The sequence below is a fragment of the Hyperoodon ampullatus genome (assembly GCF_949752795.1).
Source record: "Hyperoodon ampullatus genome assembly, chromosome: 3".
Classification (NCBI taxonomy): Eukaryota; Metazoa; Chordata; class Mammalia; order Artiodactyla; family Ziphiidae; genus Hyperoodon; species Hyperoodon ampullatus.
In genome coordinates this window covers 46761683-46789663 of record NC_136916.1, presented here as the reverse complement: position 1 = coordinate 46789663, position 27981 = coordinate 46761683, and the positions used below count along the sequence as shown (strand labels likewise).

Below are 27981 nucleotides of genomic sequence, written 5' to 3'. Positions count from 1 at the left end.
TGGGGATAGAGTGACAAGGTCTAATAAACATTTATCAGAATTCCATGAGAAAGGAAAGAGAGGGTTGACAGAGGCAATATTTTAAAAAATCATGACCATGGCTAAGAATTTTCCAGAACTGATGAATGACAGCAATCTACAGATTCAAATAGAATGAGATAAATAAAAAGAAATCACAATCTAGGTATATCATAGTGAAAATGTAGAACACCAAAGATAGAGTCTTAAAGGAAGCTAGATGTGAAAGATCACCTTAAAGATCAGCTGTTATACTTATGACTTATTTTTCAACAGTAACAATGGAAGCCAGAAGACGGTAGAATATCTTTAAATGTTGTTAAAGGAAATAATTGCCAACCTAGGATTCCATGTACCAAGAGAAAACAGTTTTGAGACTAAAGGTAAGTTCTAAAGGTTGTACTTCAGGTAAAAGGAAAGTAATCTCAAATAGAAGGTCTGAGATACAATAAGGAATAAAGAACAAAAATGGTGGACATAATAGGTAAATCTAAATGAGAAACAAAATCTTGTGAAATTAAAAAAATTACAACATAGAATTTTAGAATTCAACAACATGTAAGTGGAGATGGGAAAATAAAGTTAATGTGTTCTAAGAAATTTGTATTGTGCTGGAGGAGAGCAAAGGTATTGATTACACTTTGATAAGTTAGGTATAAATTTTTTTTTTTTTTTTTTTTTTGCGGTACGCGGGCCTCTCACTGTTGTGGCCTCTCCCATTGCGGAGCACAGGCTCCAGATGTGCAGGCTCAGCGGCCATGGCTCACGGGCCTAGCTGCTCCATGGCATGTGGGATCTTCCCGGACCGGGGCACGAACCCGTGTCCCCTGCATCGGCAGGCGGACTCTCAACCACTGTGCCACCAGGGAAGCCCTAGGTATAAATTTTTAAATTTCTAGTGTCACTATTAAGAGAAGAGAAACTTGAGGTATAAATTCCAAACTAGAAAAAAGTTTAAATAATATTAAATTTTTTAAGAAGTCAAAAAGAAGGCAAGAAAGGAGAGAGAAAGAAACAGAAAAGTGAGACAAGTAGAAACAGATAAAATGACAGATTTAAACCCAAATATGTCAGGAATTGACTGACATAGACTTAATGCTCTAGAAAAAGAAGGATTCAGGCTGGATAAAATAACACAATATAACTGTATGACAATTACAAGAAACATGTCTAAAACAATAAGATTTAAATAAAAAAATGGAAAAAGATATACCATGCAAATACTAAACTCTTTCTTAAAAACCTTGTGTAGCTGTTGCTATGTTAATATCAAACAAATAAAATGCCGAGACAGAAAACATTACTGGAGATAAAAAAGATCATTTCTCAGCTCGGTGCTTTGTGACCACCTGGAGGGGTGGGATAGGGAGGGTGGGAGGGAGGGAGACGCAAGAGGGAAGGGATATGGGAACAGATGTATATGTATAACTGATTCACTTTGTTATAAAGCAGAAACTAATAAAATCCTTTAAAAAAAAAGGTTATTTCATAATGAAAAAGGTACAGTTGTCCAGGACGATATAAACATTTTTAATTTGTATAATCCTAATAATATAGTCTCAAAATTTCTAAAGCAAAAATTTGCCAAACAACAGGCACACAAAAATAAGTATATAGAAGACTTGAATAAAATAAAGAAAATTGACCTAAACAAAGGATTAATGTAAAACACACACATTTTTTCCAAGCGCACATGAAACATTGTCTCAACAAATCTAATATGGTTTAAATTATATAGAATTGTTTTAATTAATAGACTTTATTTTTTTTAGTCATTTTAGGTTTACAGAAAAACTGAGTGGAAAGTAGAGACTTCCCATAAACTCCCTCAGCCTACTCCTTCACCACCGAGTTTCTGCTATTACTAACTTTTTTTTTTTAAATCAACACGTTCATCACCTCACAGTTGCCATTTTTTTGTGTGTCTGGGGAGAATGTGTAATATCTACCCTCTTAACAACTTTGAAGAATACAATACAGCATTTTGAACTATAGTCACCAGGCTGTATATTAGATCTCCAGAACATATTCATCTTATAACTAAAAGTTTGTACCCTTTGACTAATATCTCCCCATTTCCCCCACTTCTCAGTCCCTGGTAGCCAACAATCTAACTTTCCATTTCTATGAGTTCAACTTTTGTTTGTTTGTTTGTTTTTTTCTTTTCAGTACGCAGGCCTCTCACTGCTGTGGCCTCTCCCGTTGCGGAGCACAGGCTCCGGACGCGCAGGCCCAGCAGCCATGGCTCACGGGCCCAGCCGCTCCGCGGCATGTGGGATCTTCCCAGACCAGGGCACGAACCCGTGTCCCCTGCATCGGCAGGCGGACTCTCAACCACTGCGCCACCAGGAAAGCCCTGAGTTCAACTTTTTTAGACTGCACATATAAGTGAGGTCATACAGTATTTGTCTTTCTCTGAGTTATTTCACTTAGCATAATACCCTCAAGTTTCATCCATGTTGTTGCAAATGGCACAACTTCTTACTGTCTTATTGCTGAATTTTATATATATATATATATGTATATATATATATATATATATATATATATGTATGTATATATATGCCACATTTTGTTTATCCATTCATCTATCAGTGGATACTTAGGTCGTTTCCATGTCTTGGCTGTTGTAAATAATGCTGCAATGAACACGGGAGTGAAGATATTTCTGAAATAGTGATTTCATTTCCTTTGGATATAAACCTAGAAGTCAGATTGCTAAAACATGTAGTAGTGCTATTTTAAATTTTTTTATGAAGCTCCATACTGTTTTTCATAGTGGTTGCACCAATTTACATCCCCAACAACAAAGCACAAGAGTTCCCTTTTCTCCACATCCTTGCCACCACTTATTATCTCTTGTCTTTTTGATAATAGCCATTCTAACAGGGGTGAAGTGATATCTAATTATGGTTTTGATTTGCATTTCCCTAATGATTACTAATGTTGAACAACTTTTCATGTACCTACTGGCTGTTTGTATGTCTATTGAGGTCCTATGCCCATTTAAAAATCAGATTATTTGACTTTTTCTATTTATATGGGTTCCTTATATATTTTGAATATAAGGTTTGAAAATATTTTCTCCCATTCTGTAGGTTGCCTTTTCATTTTGTTGATCGTTTCTTTTGCTGTGTTGAAGCTTTTTAGTTTGATATAGTTCCACTCATTTATTTTTTATCTTGTTGCCTATGCTTTTAGTGTCAAATCCAAAAAAGCACAACCCCCCCCCCCAAAATTGCCAAGATCAATATCAAGGAGCTTATGTTTTCTTCCAGAAGTTTTATGGTCTCAGGTATTACATTTAAGTCTTTACTCCATTTTGAGTTAATTTTTGTGAATGGTGTTAAGACTGGGGTCTACTCTTTCATTCTTTTGGATGTGAATGTCTCATTTTCTAACACTATTTATTGAAAAGACCATCTATTCACCACTGAATATTCTTGGCTCTCTTTTCAAACATTTAATGCATGGATTTATTTCTGGGCTCTTGATTCTGTTCCATTGGTCTATATGTCTATTTTTATGGCAGAACTATACTGTTTTGATTACTATAGCTTTGTAATATAGTTTGAAATCATGAAGTGTGATGCCTCCAACTTTGTTCTTCTTTCTCAAGATTGATTTGGTTATTCAGGGTCTTTCATGATTCCATATGAATTTTAGGATTTTTTTTCTACTTCAGTGAAAAAAATGTCATTGGAATTTTGATAAATTGCATTGAATCTGTAGATTGCTGGGGGTAATATGGACATTTTAACAGCATTAATTCTTCCAATCCCATGAACACTAGATATCTTTCCATTTATATATGTCTTCTTCAATTTCTTTCATCAATGTCTTACAGTTTTCAGTGTACAGATTTTTTACTTCTTTGGTTAAATTTATCCCTAAGTATTTTATTGTTTTTGATGCTATTGTAAATGGGATTGTAGTCTTTATTTCTTTTTCACATAGTTCACTGTGTATAGAAACACAACTGATTTTTGTATGTTGATTTTCTATCCTGCAAATTTACTGAATTTGTTGATTAGATATAAGAGTTTTTTGGTGAAGTCTTTAAGGTTTTCTATATATAAGATCACATGGTGTGTGAACAGAGACAATTTTATTTCTTCCTTTTCTGATTTGGATGCCTCTTATTTCTTTTTCTTGCCTAACTGCTGTGACTTGGCCTTCCAGTACCATATTGATTTTAGAAGAAAAGCTTTCAAATGTTCACTGCTGAGTATGATGTTAACTGTGGGCTTGTCATATATGGCCTTGCTTATAGTGGGGTATGTTCTTTCAATACCCAATTTGTTGAAAGTTCTACCATGAAAGAATGTTGAATTCTGTCAAATGCTTTTTCTGCGTCAATTGAGATAATAATATGATTTTTATCCCTCTATTAATGTGATATATCGCATTTATTGATTTACACATGTTGAAACATCCTTGCATCCCAGGGATAAATCCCGCTTGATCATGTTATGTGATTCTTTTAATGTGCTGCTAAATTCAGTTTGCTAGTATTTTGTTGAGAATCTATGCATCTAAATTCATCATGGATATTGGGCTGTAATTTTCTTTTCTTGCAGAGTCCTTATTTGGCTTTGGTATCAGGGTAATGCTGGCCCTGTAAAACGAGTTTGCGAGTATTCCCTCAAATTCAATTTTTTTGGAAGAGTTTGAGAAGAATTGGCATTAATTCTTTTTAAGTGTTTGGTAAAACTTACCAATGACACCATCTGGTCCCAGGCATTTCATTTTGGAGAGGCTTTTGATTACAGATTCGGTCTTTTTACTCATTATTGGTCTGTTCAGATTTTTTCTTTCTTCATGATTCAGTCTTTGTATATTTCTAGGAATGTATACATTTCTTCTAGGTTGTCCAATTTGTTGGTGTATAATTTTCATAGTAGTCTCTTATTATCCTGTGTATTTCTGTGGTATCAGTTGTAATACCTCCTCTTCCATTTCTGATTTTATTTACTTGAGAACTCTCTCTTTTTTCCTTGGTCAGGCTAGCTAAAGTTTTGTCAATTCTGTTTATCATTCAGAACCAACTCTTAGTGTTGTTGATCTTTTTTTCCTGTTCTCTATTTCATTTATTTCTACTCTAATCTTTATTATTTCCTTCCTTCTGCTACCTTTGTGTTTAGTTTGGTCTTCTTTTTCTAGTTCCTTGAGGTATAATGTTAGGTTGTTTATATGAGAGCTTTCTGTTTTTCTTAATGTAGGCATTAACAGCTATAAACTTCCTTCTTAGAACTGCTTTTGCTGGATCCCATAAGTTTTGGCATGTTGCGTTTCCATTTTCATTTCTCTCAGATATTATTTGATTTTCCTTTTGATTTCTTAGAGAATGTTCTCTTGTCACAAAAGAAGTAAGCTAGAAATTAATACCAAAAATCAGTTAGAACAGGAATACCAAATGGGAGTGTGGTTTAAGTCCTGTGAGAAGATCAGAACTTGAAAAAAAATCAAGCCAGTGTCAGTGAGGATGGAGGAAAAAAGGAAACATATTTAGAAATATATGAGTAGAGAGGTGCATCTGGGGAGAAAATGGGTTTGATTTATCTGCAGGACAACAGTTGTCCAGAAGTCAGTTGGAAATATGTGTCTGGAACTCAGGGGAGATGTCAGGCCTAGAGTTGCCAGAGTCATTAATGTATGACATCATGATGTGAATCACCTTGGGAAAGTAAAATATAAGAAAGACGCCAAGGACTTAACTCTGAGGCCCCAAAATTTTTTCCATGTTTTTATCATTCTTTTCTAGTTTATATATTTTAATATAAAATGAATATAATAATTATATACAATTTTATTTTTAATTAAATTATTCTGAATTAAAATAAAATTTTGAAAAAGGATTATTAGAACTATGTGGGGAGTATGAACTATTTTTATTTCATCATACTTTTCCACTTAAAAAGGAAAGATTATCTTTAGAGAAAATTAGAATAAAAAAATCACTCATAGGGCTTCCCTGGTGGCACAATGGTTGAGAGTCCGCCTGCCGATGCAGGGGACACAGGTTCGTGCCCCGGTCTGGGAAGATCCCACATGCCACGGAGCGGCTGGGCCCGTGCGCCATGGCTGCTGTGCCTGCACGTCCGGAGCCTGTGCTCTGCAACGGGAGAGGCCACAGCAGTGAGAGGCCCGTGTACCGCAAAAAATAAAAAGTTAAAAAAAAAAAATCACTCATAGTCTCCTCACTCATTTGAGCGAGTCATTATATTCAATTTGTTTCTTACCCATCTTTTTTCTATATACTTTTAATTTAACAAAATAATAATCATTCAACGAATATACTTATTCAATAAATATATTCCTTCTTTCTAGTTGATATTGTATAACAGGCATTTTACATTCTATCCACACATACTTGGTAAAATGGAAATATAATATTCTATATAGAGGATGTCATAACAGCCATTCTTTTATTTCTGGACACCACTTTAAATACTATTTAGATGACATTTTTATGCATAAAGGTTTTTTTCATATTTAGGATTATTTCCCTAGGTTAGATTCAAGAAGTGTAATTTCTAGGACAAGAGAAATAAACACTTTTAGGGACTTCCATACATATTGCCAAAATGCTTCCTAAAAAATATTTTTACTATCTCACATTGCCATCAGCAATTGACGTAGGCAGCTCACTGATATTAGGAATTCCACTATCAATCTTAAAAAAATCTGTTAAATTTATAGATGAAAAATGGAAGTTCATTTTAATTTGCATGTTTCTGATAACCAGTGAGGTTGGACATTCCCATGTTTATTAAAGATTTGTATTTTCTCCTCTGTGAATTCATTTCCTTTGTGTATCAATTGAAGTCTCAGTATTTTATCAAATTTGTATCAGTGCTATCAAATTAAGTGTGATTTTTCCTCCAGGTTTATGTTTGTCTCAATTTTAGTTGTGGCTTACCTTGGGGATAAACAGAAATGTTAAATGTTCACATAGTTAAATATTTCCCTAATTTTTTCTATTGCTTTTCAGCTATCTCCGTCTAAAAGTTTGATAAATATTCCCTTCTATTTTTCTTGTTTTAAATTGTTTGTATATTAACTCAAACCATCTGGAATTTATTTTGATGTTTGTTGTGAGGTGAAAATCTACATGATTTTTTTTCCAAACTGCTAAACAATGGCTCTAGCATAATTCACTGAATAACTCCTTTTTTTCCATTGATTAATGATATATCCTTTATCTATATTGCTTTCACATTATATTCAAGTCTATTTCTGGGCTATCCTGTGCCACTGACTATCTCTTCTTGCCCCAGTATTTAATGGTGTTTATAATTGTGTGTTACAATATTCTTTAATTCTAGTAGGACCAAAACTTAACAGATGGTTTTCAAACATATTTTTGTTGTTTTTATTCTAGAAATATTTTCAGTGGGGATTATTTGCTGATTGTCTGTGTTTCAAAACAGGGATATAAGAAACTTACAACACAGTCATAGAAAAAGATGCAAATAATATTGAAGAGTAGAAAGCAAACAGAAAAGCCCGCTCCCTCCATGTTCCTTTCAAACTCTCAGTGCTGCTCCTTGGGGGCCACTGTTAACACTTTTTTGGTTGTATTCTTCCAGAAATTTTCCATGTATTTACTTATAAGAATATATATAATGTCCAGTCCCCTTTCCCAATTTTGACACAACTTGGTTCATACTACACATTCAGTTCTTAAACTTGTTTTTTTCCCTTCACCTGTCATAACCGTGGTACATTCCTTATCCAGAAAGAACTCTAAAATAACTTGTGATGCTCCAAAATATCCCACTGAAGTTTTGTCTGGAATTGCATCAACTCCTATACACACTAACAGGCATATTGAACTTCCTTTACTCCCTCAGCGATAAAGGGCCTCCTCTTGCCCCTGGGTCTTGCTTAGAAATTCCCTTAGATAGGAAGAGTACTCTCATCTGCCTCAGTTCCTTTCTGCCTCCCTTCATCTTGGTAACTCTTAACCACCCTTCAGGTATTAGCTTGTGATATTTCTCCCACTTTCTGATATCCAGTGTTTATCCAGTGCTTTAATAAAATGATATTAATTCTAATGGTTTTGGAAATTCAAATGAAATTCCTTGATGTCAAATAATATAATTTGCAAATAATGAGAGTTTACCTATTTCTGGTTTATCTTTATTGCATTAACCAGAACTTCCAATGTAATATTAAGTGGTAATAGTGATGGTAGATACCCCTAATATTGTGTCTACTTTTAATAAATATGTCTTTTCTGTTTTAATTTAAAATATGATGTCTGCTGGTGACATATGTAATATGTACTCTCTACCATGTTAAGGAAGTAACTACCTAGTCCTACTATTTTAGAGGATATGAATGGTTTTGGTTTTATTAAATGTCCTTTTGGCATCTGTTGAGATGATTGTGATTTTTATATGACTTATTTATACAATGTATCACAGGAAAAGTTTCCTAATGTTGAATCTTGATTTCTTTCCTGGGATAGATCTCTTTGGTCTGGGAGACTAAAAATACAATTGTTGCTTTCTCTTTCTCACATTCTGTTTAGCATTTTTTGCACCTATATGAATGAGAAGGATTAGTAACAATGATTTGAGAGCGGTAACTTAGAATGAGAGAACATCAACATTTGCAGGAGCAGGTAGTCTCTCAACTTAAGCCAGAAGTGCCTTTTATTATAAATGAAAAACAACTGATAATCTGGAAAAAAGTATCCTGTGAATTTGATTAGCATGAATCCATATCATCTCATCATCTGTGGATGAATCAAATTACTCAATCTGTAGTTCTTAGGGGGGAAACACTGTATTGGGGCAGAAGTATAAAGTATCATAGCCATGAAAACTGCCAGCATGCAGTCAGCCACACCAATTCTCACGAGTTCCTAGGTCAAAGACCTTATTTTCAAAGGGCAAAAGTATTACAAAATTACTTCATTATATAGATACCACAGTTTTCTTTTGCTTTTCAGTTATTTTGACTACCCAAGGATTTAAACCCATATACTAACCTCTGTTAACTAATATCTTTGGGGGAATTTTCTTTTCATTTGCCTTAAAAGGGTTCTATTTTTCCCTTTCCCATTCTGTGACACAAATATCTTTAAAGGCCTATTAAGCATTTAGGAACTCTTACATTCAGAAACACCAGCACTTTTGTAATGCTGAAGGTAATATGCAAGTAACTCAGATGTCATTTAACCTGTTCAGTGCAAGTTTTCTATCACACACACGATAACGTTCTTACCAATCATTAAAAAAAAATCCCTGGAGTACCTCTGAACTCAAAAGAATCAAACTTAAATTAAATTAAGTCTTTCTGAAGCCATAAAGGACAACTTTGCTTTGGTTTCTGGTTTAATTTACTGACTGATACCCAAACACAAACCTTTGGTTGAAATTACTTCAGCAGATCTATGACAGGCATTAGTTATTCATGTGGCTTTGCAATAATGTTGGTTTTTCTAATTAATGTTCACTCTTAGGCATAAAATCTCCATTGAGAATTTAAATGATTCAGCCAGGGACTGACAAATGTGGAAATCATTCCCAGCTCTGATGATTCTGTTACATCTCTCTTCAGATAACTTTATTCAGAACAACAGTTCTCTGAAATTAAAAATATCCTGATGGAGTTATGTTCTTTTGTATGTTTCTTGTGGACAATGTTTCTTTTTCTTATAAATCTACTAGAAAATGGTTAAAGTAGGCATAACCTTGCTTTTATTTGTAGCAGCCACAATCATACATTATTTAACTTGGCTCATGTAATTTATTCCTTATGCACAGAAATTACATCTATCATTACCACCCCCCCCATCTTTGCCTTTGGGTAGAATATTTAGAAGATAAAAGGGGGTTATTTATCCCTTCTGGTAAAATTATTCCTGCATAAGAACGTGTGTATTTTCAAGACTTACACAATGTGAGGGTTTAACAATAAAATAAATAACATCCTTCATCTCCCTAACACCAAAGGTAATTCCCACAAAGACAGCTAAAGTTGTTAGTAAGGATCATAGGGAGGAAATGCCTCCAAATTATCTCTAAATTCTTATAGTATATTTCTGCTTTTCTGTACACAAATTTAATATTTCTGAGACATTTGCTTCATGTTAATATAATTACATTAAGAAAAATGTTCTGATATTTGTAAATAAAGCAAAAGGATAAGTACATACCTTTTTCATGTGTTGACTGAAAAAAAATGCACCACCTAAAAGTTGAGAATTATGTTTTATTCAGCAGACTTACTGAGAACTTCAGCCCAGGATACAGCCTCTCAGATAGTTCTGAGGGAATGTTCTGAAGAGGAAAGGGAGGAGCCAGGATGTATAGGAATTTTTGCAAAAAAAAAAAAAAAAAACCCCAAAAACCCAGGTAGTCTAACATCAAAAGATTGCTGCTAATCGAAGAAAAACCAGACATCTCAAGTTAATGATTTTAGCACTTTTCTAAGTATTGGAATATGCAAGAGTCTGGACTTAATGAAATTATTCCTTTGATATGAACCTTAACTATCTAGGGCCAGTATCCTGTTTTTCTCCATCTTGAATCCCCTCAGGGTGCACCACTGGGTAGGGGGTGGGGGTGGCTGCAGTAGCTGATGGCTTGATAGCTGCAACATCCTTTGTTTACTGATATGGCAGGAGATATTCTTTGTCCACACGTTACTCTAAAGCACTAATGGCTCTGTCCAAAGATTATTTAATTCCTGAGTAGGGAATTTTACCTTTGCTTGACTTACTATTTACACTTGATTAGGGGCTAGATTCTATAAAATTAGATATTAATTATATATTTTTCTCTGGAAATAATGGTAACCCCAGTGGTTATGGCTCTCTTGCCCTGTAGGACATTAACAAGTTTGTAGCTGTTAGCAAATGCATTTCAGCTTTCCTTTCACTGGATAACTACCTATCTTGGGTTCCTTAGATTTTTTTTCTTGAATCAGCTTTGCCATCTTTATGATTTCCTCAATAATGGATTAAGAAATCCCTGACCCACCATGCTCACTATAATATTTACATAATAAACCAGTCTTAATTTTTTAAAGAAACTACACTTTGACAATTCTCATGTTTAACACATAGTTCACTTTTGAGGTCAAAGCTTCCTATGTTATTCTCCTCCCGAGCTCTTCTCAACACAATATGAAGGCACGTAGTTTCAAATATCATAAAACATGAGAAACTATAATCCCTGAGGCGTATTTCTAAATGCAAGCATCAAGTAAACCCCTTAAAAAAAAAACAAAAAACCCTGTCACTGGTAAGTACATGAACAGGGTTTTTTTTCCCTTAAATTAACAAAAAATGTAAAATTCTGAATGCAATTTAATAGATTGCATCAGGCCAATGTTCCAGATGTAACAATTAGAAAAAAATAAATAAATGACAAAAGTCACATTTTTAAAGACATCAGAGTGATGTGGAAGCAAAAATGACTGGATAATATTCCAAAGAAGGAAGAAGCCTTTCTAATAAGCTATGCTGGCAAGCAGTTTTCTTCCCTGGTGGAATTGGCTAATTCTGGGCTTGGATTACAGATTAGACTTGGTGCAGGTAGAAGAACTAGAATGAGTGAAAGAAAAACCAGTGGATCTTTGGGTGGTTAAAGAAGGTGACATGACAGATTGGAACTTGAGGAGCCTATACAAATACTAACCAAAAGAAAGCTGGGAAGGCAATACTAATATCAGAAAATTGGACTTCAGAACAGGAATATTTCTGGGGATAAAGAGAAAAGTTACATAATGACCAAGCTATCAGTTCACTAAGAATACACCAAAAAATGCTAAGTGCACATGCACCTAACAGAAGATCTTCAGAATACAACAAGCAAAATTGGGTAGAATGAAAAAATAAAGACATATTCAAAATTATGATTGGTGATTTCAACATTTTTCTCTCTATAATCAACAAAATAATGAGACCAAAAATCAATAAGGAATTAGAAAACCTGAACAACATGTCAACCAACTTGAACTAATTAGTATTCATAAAACACTCTACCCACCACAGCATATGTCATCCTTTTCAAGAAAATATGAAACATTCACCAAGATAGATGATATTCTGGGCCATAAAACAAACAACACATTTAAAAGATTTAAAGCATACAAAGTATGCTTTTATAACAGAATTAAGGTAAAAAGAAAGATTTCTGAAAACATCTTCTATTTGGAAAATTTTAAAACTCTTCTAAATAACAAATGGGTAGAAAAAAATCTTGGAAAGGAAATTAGAAAATATTTGGGACTGAATGAAAATGAAAATACAACATATCAAAACTACTGGGATGCAGATAAAGCTGTCCTTACAGAGACATTTTTAATATTAATGCTCATACTCACAAAGAGATGGAGAGATATACCATGTTCTTGGATTGGAAGAATCAATATTATCAAAATGACTGTACTACCCAAAGCATCTAGAGAATCAATGCAATCCCTATCAAATTAATATCATTTTTCCCAGAATTAGAACAAATAATCTTCAAATTTGTATGGAAACACAAAAGACACCAAATAGCCAAAGAAATCTTGAGAAAGAAAAACGGAGCTGAAGGAGACAGGCTCCCTGACTTCAGACTATACTATAAAGCTACAGTCATCAAAACAGCATGGTACTGGCACAAAAACAGAAATATAGATCAATAGAACAGGATAGAAAGTTCAGAGATAAACCCACGCACCTATGGTCACCTAACTGATGACAAAGGAGGCAAGAATATACAATGGTGAAAAGATAATCTCTTCAATAAGTGGTGCTGGGACAACTAGACAGCTACGTGTAAAAGAATGAAATTAGAACACTCCCTAACACCATACACAAAAGTAAACTCAAAATGGATTAAAGACCTAAATGTAAGGTCAGATACTATAAAACTCTCAGGGAAAACATAGGCAGAACACTCTCTGACATAAATCGAAGCAAGATCTTTTTTGATCCACTTCCTAGAGTAGTGAAAATAAAAACAAAAATAAACAAATGGGACCTAATGAAACTTAAAAGCTTTTGCACAGGGCCTCCCTGGTGGCGCAGTGGTTGAGAGTCCGCCTGCCGATGCAGGGGATACGGGTTCGTGCCCCGGTCTGGGAGGATCCCATATGCCGCGGAGCGGCTGGGCCCGTGAGCCATGGCTGCTGAGCCTGCGCATCCGGAGCCTGTGCTCCGCAACGGGAGAGGCCACAACAGTGAGAGGCCCGCGTACCACAAAAAAAAAAAAAAAAAAAAAAAAAAAAAAAAGCTTTTGCACAGCAAAGGAAACCATAAACAAAATGAAAAGACAACCCACAGAACGGGAGAAATATTTGCAACCAAAGTGACCGACAAGGGATTAGTCTCCAAAATATACAAGCAGCTCATGCAGCTCAATAACAAAAACAAAAAACAAAAAAACAACCCAATCAAAAAATGGGCAGAAGATCTAAATAGGCATTTCTCCAAAGAAGACATACAAATGGACAAAAAGCACATGAAAATATTCTCAACATCACTAATCATTAGAGAAATGCAAATCAAAACTACAATAAGATATCACCTGGCTATCATAGAATAATCTACAAACAATAAATGCTGGAGAGGGTGTGGAGAAAGGGAACCCTCCTACACTTTTGGTGGGAATGTAAATTGGTACAGCCATAATGGAGAACAATATGGAGGTTCCTTAAAAATCTAAAAATAGAGCTACCATATGATCCAGCAATCCCACTCCTGAGCATATACCCAGAGAAAACCATAATTCGAAAAGATATATGCACCCCAGTGTTTACTGTAGCACTATTTACAATAGCCAGGACATGAAAGCAACCTAAATGTCCATTGACAGAGGAATGGATAAAGAAGCTGTGGTACATACGTACAATGCAATATTACTCAGCCATAAAAAAGAATGAAATAATGCCATTTGCAGCAACATGAATGGACCTAGAGACTGTCATACTGAGTGAAGTAAGTCAGACAGAGAAGCACAGATATTGTATGATATTGCTTATACATGGAATCTAAAAAAATGGTACAAATGAACTTATTTACAAAACAGAACTAGAGTCACAGATGTAAAAAACAATCTTATGGTTACTGGTGAGGGGGGGAGGGGGAGAGGGATAAACTGGGAGATTGGGATTGACATATACACACTACTATATATAAAATAGATAACTAATAAGGACCTACTGTATAGCACAGGGGACTATACTTAATACTCTGTAATGACCTATATGGGAAAAGAATTTTTAAAAAGAGTGGATATATGTATATGTATAACTGATTCACTTTGCTGTATAGCAGAAGGTAACACAACATTGTAAATCAATTATACTCCAATAAAAGTTCTTTAAAAAAGAGAGACATGACTATATGTAATGTGGTATCCTGGAAGGGATCTTGAAACAAACAAACAGACATCAGTGGAAAAACTGGTGAAATCCAAATAGTCTGTAGTTTAGCTAATAGTACTGTACCAATGTACCAGTGTTGGTTTCTTAGCTGTGAGAAATGTGCCACTCTGAGGTAAGGTGTTACAATAGGGAGACAGAGTGAGAGTTATATGGGAACTCTCTGTATTATATCTGCAAATTTTCTGTAAATCTAAAATGATTCCAAAGTTGAAGTTTATTAAAATAAAAAACTAAAAAAATGCTAATACTACTAGAAAATTAGAAAGGTCTCACATCAGTGATCTAAGCTTTTATCTTAAGAAAGTAGAAAACTTATATGAATAGATAAAGGAGCTAGTATAACAAAAACAAAACAGAAAAAAACAAAGGTGGAGGATATTTCCTATATGGTTTTGAGATGTATTACAAATAATCAAATAATCAAGATTGTGATATTGGTGAAAGAACAGACACATAGGTCAATGGAACCAAGTAATCCAAAAATAGAACCATAGCTAACTGGTTTTCAACAAAATTGCAAAGGAAATTCAATAAAGAAAGGATGTCATACTTTCAACAAACAGCATGGAAAAGTTGGACATCCATTTCAGAAACAAAACTAAATCTCAGCCTATAATATAGACCATACACAAAAAGTAAGTCAAATGAGCTACAGATATATGAAAAATCTAAAGCTATAAAACAACTACAGTAAAACACAGGATAAAGTCTTTGTGACCTTAGGTCATGCAAATATCTCATAGACAGATTTCTTACTCAATAATTTATGAACCATAAAAGAAAAAATTGATACATCAAAATTCAAAATTTCAGGTTTTCGAAAGACCATGGTAAGAAAATAAAAGATAAGTGACAGACTGGGACAGAACTATTTCAATAACACCTATCAGTTAAAGTCTCATGTCCTCAATATATAAAGAACTCTAAAAACTTGATAAGAAGAAAACAGAAATCCTGGAAAAAAACTTGGTGAAAGATCTGAGCAGATACTTTATCAAAAAAGACATATGGAATATTGAATCATTATGTTATACACCTGAAACTAATATAATTTTATGTCAATTATAGCTCAATAAAATGAGTATTAAATAATAAAAACAAAACAAAGCAACTTATGGATGATAAATAAACACATAAAAGATAATTTACATCAGTAATTTTTAGAAAAATGCAAATTAAAATCACAATGAGGTACCACTACACACCTATTAAAATGACCAAAAAACCCGACAACACCCAGGGCTGATGAAGATGTGAAATTTTTATACATTATTGGTAGGAATTAAAAAACTGTATGACTACTTTGGAAATGAGTTTTCAGTTTCTTAGTAATCAATTAACTGTTTACTGATCATATGACACAGCAATCCAACTCCTAGGTGCTTGCCAAGTAAAAAGGAAACATACATTCACACAAAAACCTGTATAAGAATTTTCCTAGCAAATCTATTCAAAATTGCCGGGCTTCCCTGGTGGTGCAGTGGTTGAGAGTCCGCCTGCCGATGCAGGGGACACGGGTTCGTGCCCTGGTCTGGGAAGATCCCACATGCCGCGGAGTGGCTGGGCCCGTGAGCCATGGCCGCTGAGCCTGCGCATCCGGAGCCTGTGCTCCACAATGGGAGATGCCACAACAGTGAGAGGCCCGCATACCACACACACACACAAAAAATTGCCAAAAATTGGTAGCAAGTTAAATGCATTACTACTAATAGTCAAAAAGTGGGAATAACAAATGTTTTTCAATTGGTGAATGGGGAAAGATTGGCTGAAAAGGGACACAGGCACAATTCTGGGAATGACGGAAGTGCAATATACAGGCATACCTCATTTTACTGTGCTTCACTTTATTGTACTTCACAGATACTGCATTTTTTTTTACAAATTGCAGGTTGTGGCAACCCTGCACTGAGCAAGTCTCTTAGTGCTGTTTCTCCAATAGCATTTGCTCACTTCATTTCTCTCTGTCACACTTTGGAAATTCTTCAAATATTTCAAACTTTTCCATTATTTGTATATCTGTCATGGTGTTTTGTAATCAGTGATCTGTAATCAGTGATCTCTGATTTACTATTGTAATTTTTTGGGGCACCATGAACTGCATCCGTGTAAGAGAGCAAAATTAATCAATAAATGTGTATGTCCTGCCTGCTCCACTGACCTGTGTTTCCCCCATCTTTCTCCCTCTCCTCAGGCCTCCCTTTTCCCAAAGACATAACAATCTTAAACTTAGGCCAATTAATAACACTACAATGTCCTATAAGTGTTCAAGTGAAAGGAAGAGTCATATGTCTCTCACTTAAAATCAAAAGCTGGAAATTATTAAGCTAAGTGAGGAAGGCACATAGAGAGCTGAGATAGGCCCAAAGCTAGGCCTCTTACATCAAACAGTTAACCAAGTTGCAAATGCAAAGGAAAGTTCTGGAAGGAAATTAAGAGTGCTACTCCAGTGAACACATGAATGATAGGACAGAAAAACAGCCTTATTGCTGATATGGCGAAAGCTTGAGTGGTCTGCATAGAAGATTAAACCAGCTATAACATTCTCTTCAGTTGAAGCCTAATCCAGAGCAAGAAGCCAACTCTCTTCAATTCTATGAAGGCTGGGAGAGATGAGGAAGCTGAAGAAGAAAAGTTTGAAGCTAGCAGAGGTTGGTTCATGAGGTTTCAAGAAAGAAGCCATCTCCATAACATATCGGTGCAAGGTGAAGCAGCAAGTGCTGATGTAGAAACTGCAGTAAGTTATCCAGAAGATCTAGCTAAGATCAATATTGAACATGGCTACACTAAATAACAGATTTTCAATGTAGACAAAGTAGCCTTATATTGGAAGAAGATGACATCTAGGACCTTCGTAGCTAGAGAGGAAAAGTCAACGCCTGGCTTCAAAGCTTCAAAGGACAGGCTGACTCTCTCATTACACGCTAACACAGCTGGTGACTTTAAGCTGAAGCCAATGCTCATTTATCATTCTGAAAATCCTAGGGTCCTTAAAATTATGCTAAATCTTCTCTGCCTGTGCTCTATAAATGGAACAACAAAGCCTGGACAGCAGTACATCTGTTGACAACATGGTTTACTGAATATTTTAAGCCCACTGTTAAGACCTACTGCTCAGAAAAAAAGGTCCCTTTCAAAATATTACTGCTCATTGTTTTCATGCCTGCTAATGCAACATCCATACTTCAGCCCATTGATCAAGGAGTCTTTTCAACTTTCAAGTTTTATTCTTAAAGAAATACATTTTGTAAGGCTATAGATGCCATAGATAGTGATTCCTAGGATGGATCTGGACAAAGTAAATTGAAAACCTTCTGGAAAGGACTCATCATTGCAGATGCCATTAAGAACATTAAGGGTTCATGGTAAGAGGTCAAAATATCAACATTAACAAGAGTTGAAAGAAGTTGATTCCAATCCTCATGGATGACTTGGAGGGTTCAAGACTTCAATAGAGGAAGTAACTGCAAATGTGGTGGAAATAGCAAGAGAACTAGCATTAGACATGGAGTCTGAAGATGTGAGTGAATTGATGCAATCTCATGATAAAACTTTAACGGATGAAGAGTGGCTTCTTATAGATGAGCAAAGTGGTTTCTTGAGATGGAATCTACTCCTGGTGAAGATGCTATGAAGATGCAGTGGCAGAGTTTGAGAGGACTGACTCTAATTTTGAAAGAAGTCCTACTGGGGGTACAGTGCTATCGAGCAGCATTGCATGCTACAGAGAAATGTTTGTGAAAGCAAGAGCTTACTGATGCAGCAGACTTTGTTTCTGTCTTAGTTTAAGAAATTGCCATAGCCACCCCAAACTTCAGCAACCACCACCCTGATCAGTCAGCAGCATCAACACTGAGGCAAGACCCTCCACCATCAAAAAGATTATGACTTTCTGAAAGCTCAGGTGACGGTTAATATTTTTTAGCAGTAAAGTATTATTTAATTAAAGTATGTACTTTTTTTAAAAAAAGACAATGCTATTTCACATTTAATGGACTACAGTATAGTATAAACAACTTCTATATGCACTGTGAAAGGAAATCTCTAAGCTATGCCTGCATCTTGACTGTGATGGTATTTAAGAAAAACTAGTAAAGAAGTAATACAGAATAATAAAATAATTAATCCTAAAAAATAGGAAAGAAGGAAAAAAGAAAGAACAGATGAGAGAAATTAAAAACATAAGCAAGTCAGTTATATGACTAATTATATTAAGTGAAAATGGACTAAACCCTTCAATTAAAAGGCAAAGATTTCCAGACTGGATTTAAAAAAACAACTCAAGTGTGTGCTGTTACACTTTAAATATAAGTACACAGATTGAAACCAAAATAATGGCAATAAATATCATACAAACTATAAAGTAAAGGAAGCTTGTGTGGTAATATTAGTAACAGATAAGGTAAACTTTAAGGCAAGAAGTGTACTAGAGATAAAGGGTGGCATTTCCTAAGATAAAAGGGTCAATTCAACATGAATACACAGCAATCCTGAGTTTTTATATCCAAAATAACATAGTTTCAAACAAGGTAATAAAACAAAAAAGGAGAAACAGACATAACCCCAATCTTAGTTTAATACACCTATCTCTGGGGTGTTAGACTAAAAAAAGAAAACTAAGTTATATAGACTCTTTGAACAAAATTATGTAAAAATTTAACCTACTGATATATATATATATAGTACACTACACTAAGCAACTGGAGAATACACATTCTTTTCACGTGCTCACGAGATATTTACCAAAATGCACTATATGGTATATGTAAAACAAGTCTGAAGAAACTTCAAAAAATTAAAATCACATAGGGTATGTTCTCAGGCTATGGTGGAATAAAACTAGAAATCAATTAATAGATAACTAGAAAATTTGATAATGTTTAGAAGTTAACCAACATTTTTCTAAATAACCCAGAAGTCAGGAAAGCACAATGAAAATCAGATATTGAAAATAAAACACACTAAAATTTATGGGATATGGCTAAAATGGTGTGTGCTGGTTATTATTTACTGCCTTTCAGTTTTAAGTTCCACCTATTAGGCTGCTTTGTGAAAATGGGTTTGGGTCCTTTAAATATTTCCCCTTGCCAACCGGCACTTTGCCATTAGAGGGCACTGTAAATACATTGCAGGAGGGAAAAGTTTTTGCTTCCTGGTTCTGGGGTGTCTGCTGTGCAAGCTTCTCCAGGATGCATTACTTTCCCCTACACTAGACTTCTGCAGTGCACAGTGGCCAGCAGCACCTAGCAGCCAGCGGCTTCCCCTGGCATATCCCTCAGGCAGTTTTGTAGCAAAGGCCCTCCAGTGAGATATCTCCCTGTGAAGAGTCTTCCCTGGCACCCCACAGGGTGGATTTCCAGCAAATTTCAGAGGGTGGATTTCCAGCATATTTAAGCAGGATGGCACCACAGTAACCTTTCTGCCATCTAGTGAGCCACACTGTGCCTTCTAAAGAAAGGTCTGGATCTCAGGCCTCAGTGGGCCTCTTCCTTGGTGTGCTATCTCAGCTCTGGGGGGTACTAGCTTTTCCCTATATCTACTATTTCTATATTCTTTTGAATCCTCTTTAATTCTTGCTAACCAATCCCTCATTACTGCCATCCCCTGGTATTGTTAATAATTCCTTACATTAAAATCTTTCTGTTGAAATTACTGTGTGATTTCTCTCTCCTGATTGGACCTGTTGATCCACAGTGCTTAGGAGAAAAATGACTTTCAATGCATATATTGGAAAAAAATTAAAAATCAACTTCTAGGAAAAACAAAAGACCCCGAATAGCCAAAGCAACCTTGAGAACGAAAAACGGAGCTGGAGGAATCAGGCTCCCTGACTTCAGACTATACTACAAAGCTACAGTAATCAAGACAGTGTGGTACTGGCACAAAAACAGAAAGATAGATCAATGGAACAGGATAGAAAGCCCAGAGATAAACCCACGCACATATGGTCAACTTATCTTTGATAAAGGAGGCAGGAATGTACAGTGGAGAAAGGACAGCCTCTTCAATAAGTGGTGCTGGGAAAACTGGACAGGGACATGTAAAAGTATGAGATTAGATCATTCCCTAACACCATACACAAAAATAAGCTCAAAATGGATTAAAGACCTAAATGTAAGGCCAGAAACTATCAAACTCTTAGAGGAAAACATAGGTAGAACACTCTATGACATAAATCACAGCAAGATCCTTTTGGACCCACCTCCTAGAGAAATGGAAATAAAAACAAAGATAAACAAATGGGACCTAATGAAACTTCAAAGCTTTTGCACAGCAAAGGAAACCATAAACAAGACCAAAAGACAACCCTCAGAATGGGAGAAAATATTTGCAAATGAAGCAACTGACAAAGGATTAATCTCCAAAATTTATAAACAGCTCATGCAGCTCAATAGCAAAAAAACAAACAACCCAATCCAAAAATGGGCAGAAGATTTAAATAGGCATTTCTCCAAAGAAGATATACAGACTGCCAACAAACACATGAAAGAATGCTCAACATCATTAGTCATTAGAGAAATGCAAATCAAAACTACAATGAGATATCATCTCACACCAGTCAGAATGGCCATCATCAAGAAATCTAGAAACAATAAATGCTGGAGAGGGTGTGGAGAAAAGGGAACACTCTTGCACTGCTGGTGGGAATGTGAATTGGTACAGCCACTATGGAGAACAGTATGGAGGTTCCTTAAAAAACTAAAAATAGAACTACCATATGACCCACCAATCCCACTACTAGGCATATACCCTGAGAAAACCATAATTCAAAAAGAGACATGTACCAAAATGTTCATTGCAGCTCTATTCACAGTAGCCCGGAGCTGGAAACAACCTAAATGTCCATCATCGGATGAATGGATAAAGAAGATGTGGCACATATATACAATGGAATATTACTCAGCCATAAAAAGAAACGAAATTGAGCTATTTGTAATGAGGTGGATAGACCTAGAGTCTGTCATACAGAGTGAAGTAAGTCAGAAAGAGAAAGACAAATACCGTATGCTAACACATATATATGGAATTAAAAAAAAATGTCATGAAGAACCTAGGGGTAAAACGGGAATAAAGACACAGACCTACTTGAGAATGGACTTGAGGATATGGGGAGGGGGAAGGGTAAGCTGTGACAAAGCGAAAGAGAGGCATGGACATGTATACAGTACGAAACGTGAGGTAGATAGATAGTGGGAAGCAGCCGCAGAGCACGGGGAGATCAGCTCGGTGCTTTGTGACCGCCTGGAGGGGTGGGATGGGGAGGGTGGGAGGGAGGGAGATGCATGAGGGAAGGGATGTGGGAACGGATGTGTATGTATGACTGATTCACTTTGTTATAAAGCAGAAACTAATAAAAAAAAAATCTCCTATGGCAGCTGCCTCAGGTGCAGTGTGGCTTTGGATGACTAAGACCTGTGCTTTATCAGATTTTCAAGTGGTGGCACACGGTCCCTCGGCTGCTGGCCCTTTTGATTTTCAGGGCCCCTGTTAATGTCAAGCTCCTTGTCCTCCACCATCATTCTATGTCTTCCCTTCCCTTCTCCACCTCCTCAGGAATAAAATATACAGGAAATTCACATTTATTTGGCTCTTACTAAGTATAAAACATTGTGCTAGGTATTTTCACAAATATTTTTCATCAAACATTCAGCATAACTATGTAAGGGAGTCCTGTTTCCCCATTTCTACCACTTTGAAACCGAGGCTCAGAGAGTTGTGAAGGACTTGTCTGGGAGTACAAAAGTGGCAAGGGGTATGGCTGGGATTTGGGTCCTGGACTCTCAGCTCCGAAGCCCAAGGGATGTCCCTGAGAGTGAGACTCAAGACTGGCCTGTCCAAGAGTGTGGATCTGAATTCAGATGAGAAACTGGAGGCTGAAGGGAGAAGGTAGCTGACTCTTCTCTTTAAAAGGAAGAGGGCTGGCCAAAGTACCTTTAAAACTGGAGAATCATAGCACCAGATGTCTAGTTGAACAGACAATATTTGGCTGCTTGGGAAAGTTTTGTATAGTCACAGAGACATGAATTTTAAGTATGAATTAACTAAGTTCTTAGTACCTGCACTATTATTACGGACAAGCTATTGAGTTTTCTTATTAGCCCTTTCTGCTTTTTCCTGCATTCTGCCTTTTTTTTTCTTGGCCTAAACAAAAGGAGCTCTCTCTAACTCAATAATTCAATTCAGCAAACATTCATTATTTGGCTACTTTATGGTAGGGACTGTACTATATGTAGGAGATACAGAAAAGAATAAAAACATACATTCTAACCACATACAGTTCACAGTACTTGGAGCCAACAGTGGGGAGGGTAGGTACAAGAAGTTGACAAGTAAACCTACAATTACCATATAATGAGATAGTGTCTTTGACATAAGGCTGTGTGAGGTCCTAAAGGACCACAGAAAAGGGACAGCTAACTCAACCTGGGTGTGGGTGAGATGAGGAATGGATAAGGTAAGACTTTCAAGAGGACGCAATTCTTGACATTGAATTGAGCCCTTCAGATGATCAGGACCATAACCGCGTGTGTAAATCTTTTGGAAGAGAGAGATCCATCCTAAAGTAAGGTAGCAATGGAAACCTTCTCCTGGGGATCTGAGGAAATAAACCACTTGCTAGAACTGCATTGGAACCTAAATGGACTTTTAGTTCCCTAGCTCTCTTCAAGTCTGTATGAAGTCGCTTAGACTTCCTGCTCCTTGGTTTCTGGTCAGTTATTCTGGATTTCCCCAAGGCCTGGCCAATAATCTGCTCTTCGTCATTGATGCCCTCTTACTCTGGAGCTCCATCAAAAAATCTCCCCAGTTTCTATCCACCTCTGGGCCTATTGCTCCTACCATTACTAAGCAACTATCTTATCTTCTGAAAGCCTTTTCTGCTTCTCTTCTCACAGTTGCCTCTTACTTATTCCCTCTACTGGTTGCTGCTGCCTAATGGTTTCTGAGGCCTGCCTCTCTTGTGTCTCTTAGCTACTTTATTTTTTTTTTTTTTACCGCCAACTGCCTAACTGTTTCTCTTTATCATATTCATATTCTCCAAGAAAGGAATCAATTTGTTAATTAATTACTAACCTCTTCCTTGAGCAAAGACCTTATCTTTAGCCAGCTCACAGGTCACTGTCCAGCCAGGGGATTGGTTGCCCTTATGTTGGAGCTGAGCCCTGTTCCAACTACAGACCCAGGGTTACAAGTGACAAGGATGGAGGCTTACATCAGCTGAGCCCTTTAGAAGGTAGCTACAGAAGGCAGAAACCTGAGGGCTTGGCCAACTCAGGAGAATGATGCTAATAGGTACACTAGAGGCACTATAAATAGGAAAAACAAAAAACAAAAGATTAAAAAAAAACCTATACTAACGTCAAACCACAATTCTTACTTGGTACAACTTCAGGTAATAGGGGCAGGAGGGAAGGATGAAGAAAAACAGGAAGTTCCTGGGAGTATGTATATTTATATACAAAAAAGAGCAAAGAAAATAAATATACCCAAGGAAAGGACACAAGTTGGCCTACTTCATAGGACAAGATCTTTCCTGAGGTTCCTAAGAAGAAAGTCCAAAGACTTCCCCCTCTTCTCAAATACATGAGGGATGACATAAAGAGTGTAGTGAATGTGACTGTTAGCTTTATGTGTCAACTTGACTAGGCTAATGTACCAGTTATTCAATTAAATATTAACCTAGGTGCTGCTGTGAAGGAATTTTGTTAGATGTGGTTAACATCTACAGTCATTTGACTTTAAGTAAAGGAGATTATCCTTGATATTCTGGGTGGACTCCATCTAATCAAGTGAAAGGCCTTAAGAGCAAAACTAAGGTTTCTCCTAAGGAAGAAGAAATTCCACCTGTAAACTGTAGCACCTGTTCCTGCCCAAGAGTTTCTGGCCTGTCAGCCTGCTGGCCTGCCTTACAGAGTTTGGACCTATTAACCTGCACAATCAGGCAAGCCAGTTCCTTTAAATTATATATTATAATAGAATAATTACAATAAATATTGTGATAAATATGTGATCATAATGAATATTACAAGAAATTTATAATATATTCTACTGGTTGTTCTCTGATACAACCCTGCCTTATACAGCGAGGACAGAAGCAGAGATTTGGAATTTGGTACCCAGTGCAACCTTTATCATCAGCTATTCACTCTGGTTAGGCCAGTCTCCTGTTTGTCTCTTTAGTTATGCTGATTTTCCTGCTTCTGTTCACACTGCTTTTCCCTTCTGGCTTGCTGCCATTCTTTCTCCCACTTTCATAGACTTCCCTTTCCTTACACTGCAACTCTGTCCGAAACCCTCCGTGAAGCCACCTCCTTTTTACTTTTTTTTTGGCCCTCCGTGAAGCCACCTCCATTTGCTCTTCTCTTAACTCCCTCAGCAGTTATTAGCTGTGTCATTCACTGTGATGCTTAATCTTACACATCTCGCTTAACACTGCTTCGTATATAGTATCCACCACTAGTTAGGTTTAAAGCTGTAAGTACAAATTTGGGCGTGCAAGAAATGTCACGTTTCTTTATCGTGTTTAAATCAAATTAAATTCACCTCAGACTTAAATGAGCCCAGCCTTAATTCCACTGAAGTAGAAGGAAATCCAATCCCAGTTATTACTGGGCTTCCCTCCATTCTTCCCTAGAAATGCACTAGAGTCTGGAAGATTTATGTTGAGCCCAGAAAATGGGGGAAGATGGACTTTGACAACTTCATTGTTCAGGGATACATGGTCCCTAGAAGCCAAGCAACAGCTCTGCTCATAGACCAAGAGTGGCAGGGCGATCCAGCCTCCATAGGGCCACCATGCATCTATCTGAGGTCTGGCTATCACTTGGGGTGATCGAGGAAACAGGGCTGGTGTCCCCACTACTGCAACCCTGAACTTTGACTCTTTTCCAGTTTGGGAAATTTTTTCTTTTGCAACAGTTCCACCTACGCACAACCCCTCCTTCCTTCTCTCTCTTTCCTCCTTTTCCTCACCAGATGCCCTTACCTCTTGAACCCCCTAGCAAAATCCCTCTAGGAGCAAGGAAACTGAAAGGCAAATTGCTGGGCACAACTCCAGGGGTAACATTGACAGTGCATCCTAAGGAGTTGTGGTCCAGGAAGCTTCAATTACAATGTGAGTGGTGCCCCCTGGAATGGTCTAATATGGAGCTCCTGTCAACTTCTTTCTGCCTAGAAACACAAAACTCCCTTGAAGCATGTTTGGAATGGAGAGGAGGGAAAATATAAGGAGAACATAAACCAAATTAATAGCTCAATAAATTATCCTGTCACACACTTATTTTTTTTGTTTGTCCCCTGCATTTTCACTTCATGTTTAAAAATATGTGTGGGCTGATATGTCTATGTTCCAATTAGATTATCAACTTCTTGAAGATAAGAACAATACTGTATTTACCACTTATTTTTTTTTAATATTTATTTTTTGTAATTTATTTATTTATTTTGGCTGTGCTGGGTCTTAGCTGTGGCACTCAAGATCTTTGTTGAGGCATGTGGGCTCTTTAGTTGCAGCACGCGAACTTCTTAGTTGTGGCATGCGGATTCTTAGTTGTGGCATGCATGTGGGATCTAGTTCCCCGACCAGGGATCGAACCCGGGGCCCCTGCATTGGGAGCGCAGAGTGTTACACACTGGACCACCAGGGAAGTCCCTTACCACTTATTTTTAAATCTTTCTGTGGTTTCAGCATAATAATTAGTATATAAGAGGGACTTAAATCTGTCTTGAACTGAGGAATGATGAGTTTGTGGATTACTGACTAGGCTCTACCAGTTCAGACTGCACCAGTGCTGACCTCTTCATTGTAGGACTGGCTCTAGTGTCTTTTTACTGTCACTTTTAGGGTTAGGTAAATATGCTTTTCCTTTACCGGCTTCTGTTCATAGCTGCTGCTGGCCTGAATTTCCAAGATATCAAATTTCTACTTAGGACCTTTCCGGCCCCAAGTAAAAGTAAACATTTCTTTTAAATTCAGACAGATGATATTAACTTGAACCTTCTTTTATATAAAGAGAATGCAGGTCACAACATAAACGTGTATTGTAACAACAGTGGAAAATTTCTAAATGAAATTAAAGCAGTATCTGGCATTCATTTTCATAATACCTTTCACTTGAAGAGCCAAGTACATTACGAGAACTTTATCCCAATAATCCTTAGAAGTAAGTAAAGGGACCTGACAGAATGACTGGTATAGATCGGGTCACATAGCCAGGTAGTGACAGGGTTGTTAACACCTTGCTGCCTTACCCAGTATTTGAATAGTTAGGCTACTTCCCCTTAACAAACCATTGTTTTGATGACATAATAGAATATTTGTGCTCTAACAGGAGAAATCATATTTTCACATCATACTAACATTAGTAAGTATGGCATGGAGAAAATTTAACCAAATTTGCCAATATGCACTTGGTTTTGAGCCTTCCAACCTCCCTCTTCTGTAATCTTGCTTCCTCTTTGTTGTCTTCCTCTTGACTGCCCTCACCTCCCTCCCTCTAATGCTAGTAAAAGACTGAAAACTCAATTACATTACAGCACTGGAACTTAATACATCAGCTCCCCTTGTACTACATGCATTTTGAAAGACAAGAGCTTAGTCCAAAGAAATTAATCATCACTTTCTGATACAGAAAGATTTTTTTGGAGATGGAAAGCCTTTCTTCCCTGTTCCCTTAAATAATAACATGTAGGTAATTACATATTCTACTTTCAGCTCCTAGAGGGAAAAGTTTGCAATGGAAGAAGGCAGAGAAAGTAATGATAAAGGAAAAGAGGATGAGGGAATCCTTTGTTTTTAAGAGGGGAAGGAAAAGAGGGTAGAACCTGATCTTTTCCACATCTGTAAACCACCATAATTGGTGGAAATTAAATGTACACTTTAAGCACTTAACCAATATTAACCAATGATGAGCCTATTTGAGGCCTCATTTTGTCAGAACAATCGTAACTAATAACACAGAGTAACATTTAGTAAAATGGGCTGTGTCTCCCTCCCCTCCTTTCCCTCCTCTATACACTCCATTAACGATCTGAGCACAGAGCTAACACTGGGTTCTGCATTATGCACTCATCTCATGTGCCCTTTCATGGCTTCACACCAGTGTTCATGTTGCTTCTTGACCTGAAACCATCTTCCCTCAGTGTACTGCCTGTTGAACTTCTATTCACCCGATGAGACCCCATTCAAATGATAGCCAAGAGGCCTTCTCCAAAAGCTCTTTTACCTTGAGCAGGACCAATACCTCCCTTCACTATACTCATCATCTTGTGTAACTAATATATATTAATAGGTCTCTCTTCTCCCCAGAATGTAAACTACTTCAAGTTAGGACCAGGTCTTACCTATCTATTTAATTATATTTTCAGTGCCTGACACCCTTATGTATGGGATATAATAAATGTATGATAAACATATGTACTACAGTCTGGTCAGTATACAAAGTTTAGTTTCATAAAGGAGACAAAGTTTAGACATAAGAGAGCAAGATGGTATAACGTACTGGGCTAAGAAAATCAACAAATATGAACACCCAGGAGTAAGGAATTGTGTCCCGGGATTACTAAGATAAAATA

General features: G+C 36.7%; 1 protein-coding gene across 1 annotated transcript in view; it reads right to left on the bottom strand.

Moving 5' to 3' along the window:
* TEX9 (testis expressed 9) overlaps window positions 1-23993 on the bottom strand; it is a gene marked incomplete at its 5' end in the record, with an annotated part of 201408 nt that extends 177415 nt beyond the window's left edge. Inside the window, one exon of the mRNA XM_079698779.1 lies at window positions 23868-23993. Coding sequence (XP_079554905.1) covers window positions 23868-23993 — 126 coding nt within the window. The remainder of the gene's footprint in view (window positions 1-23867) is intronic.
* Between the last annotated feature and the right edge of the window lie 3988 nt (window positions 23994-27981).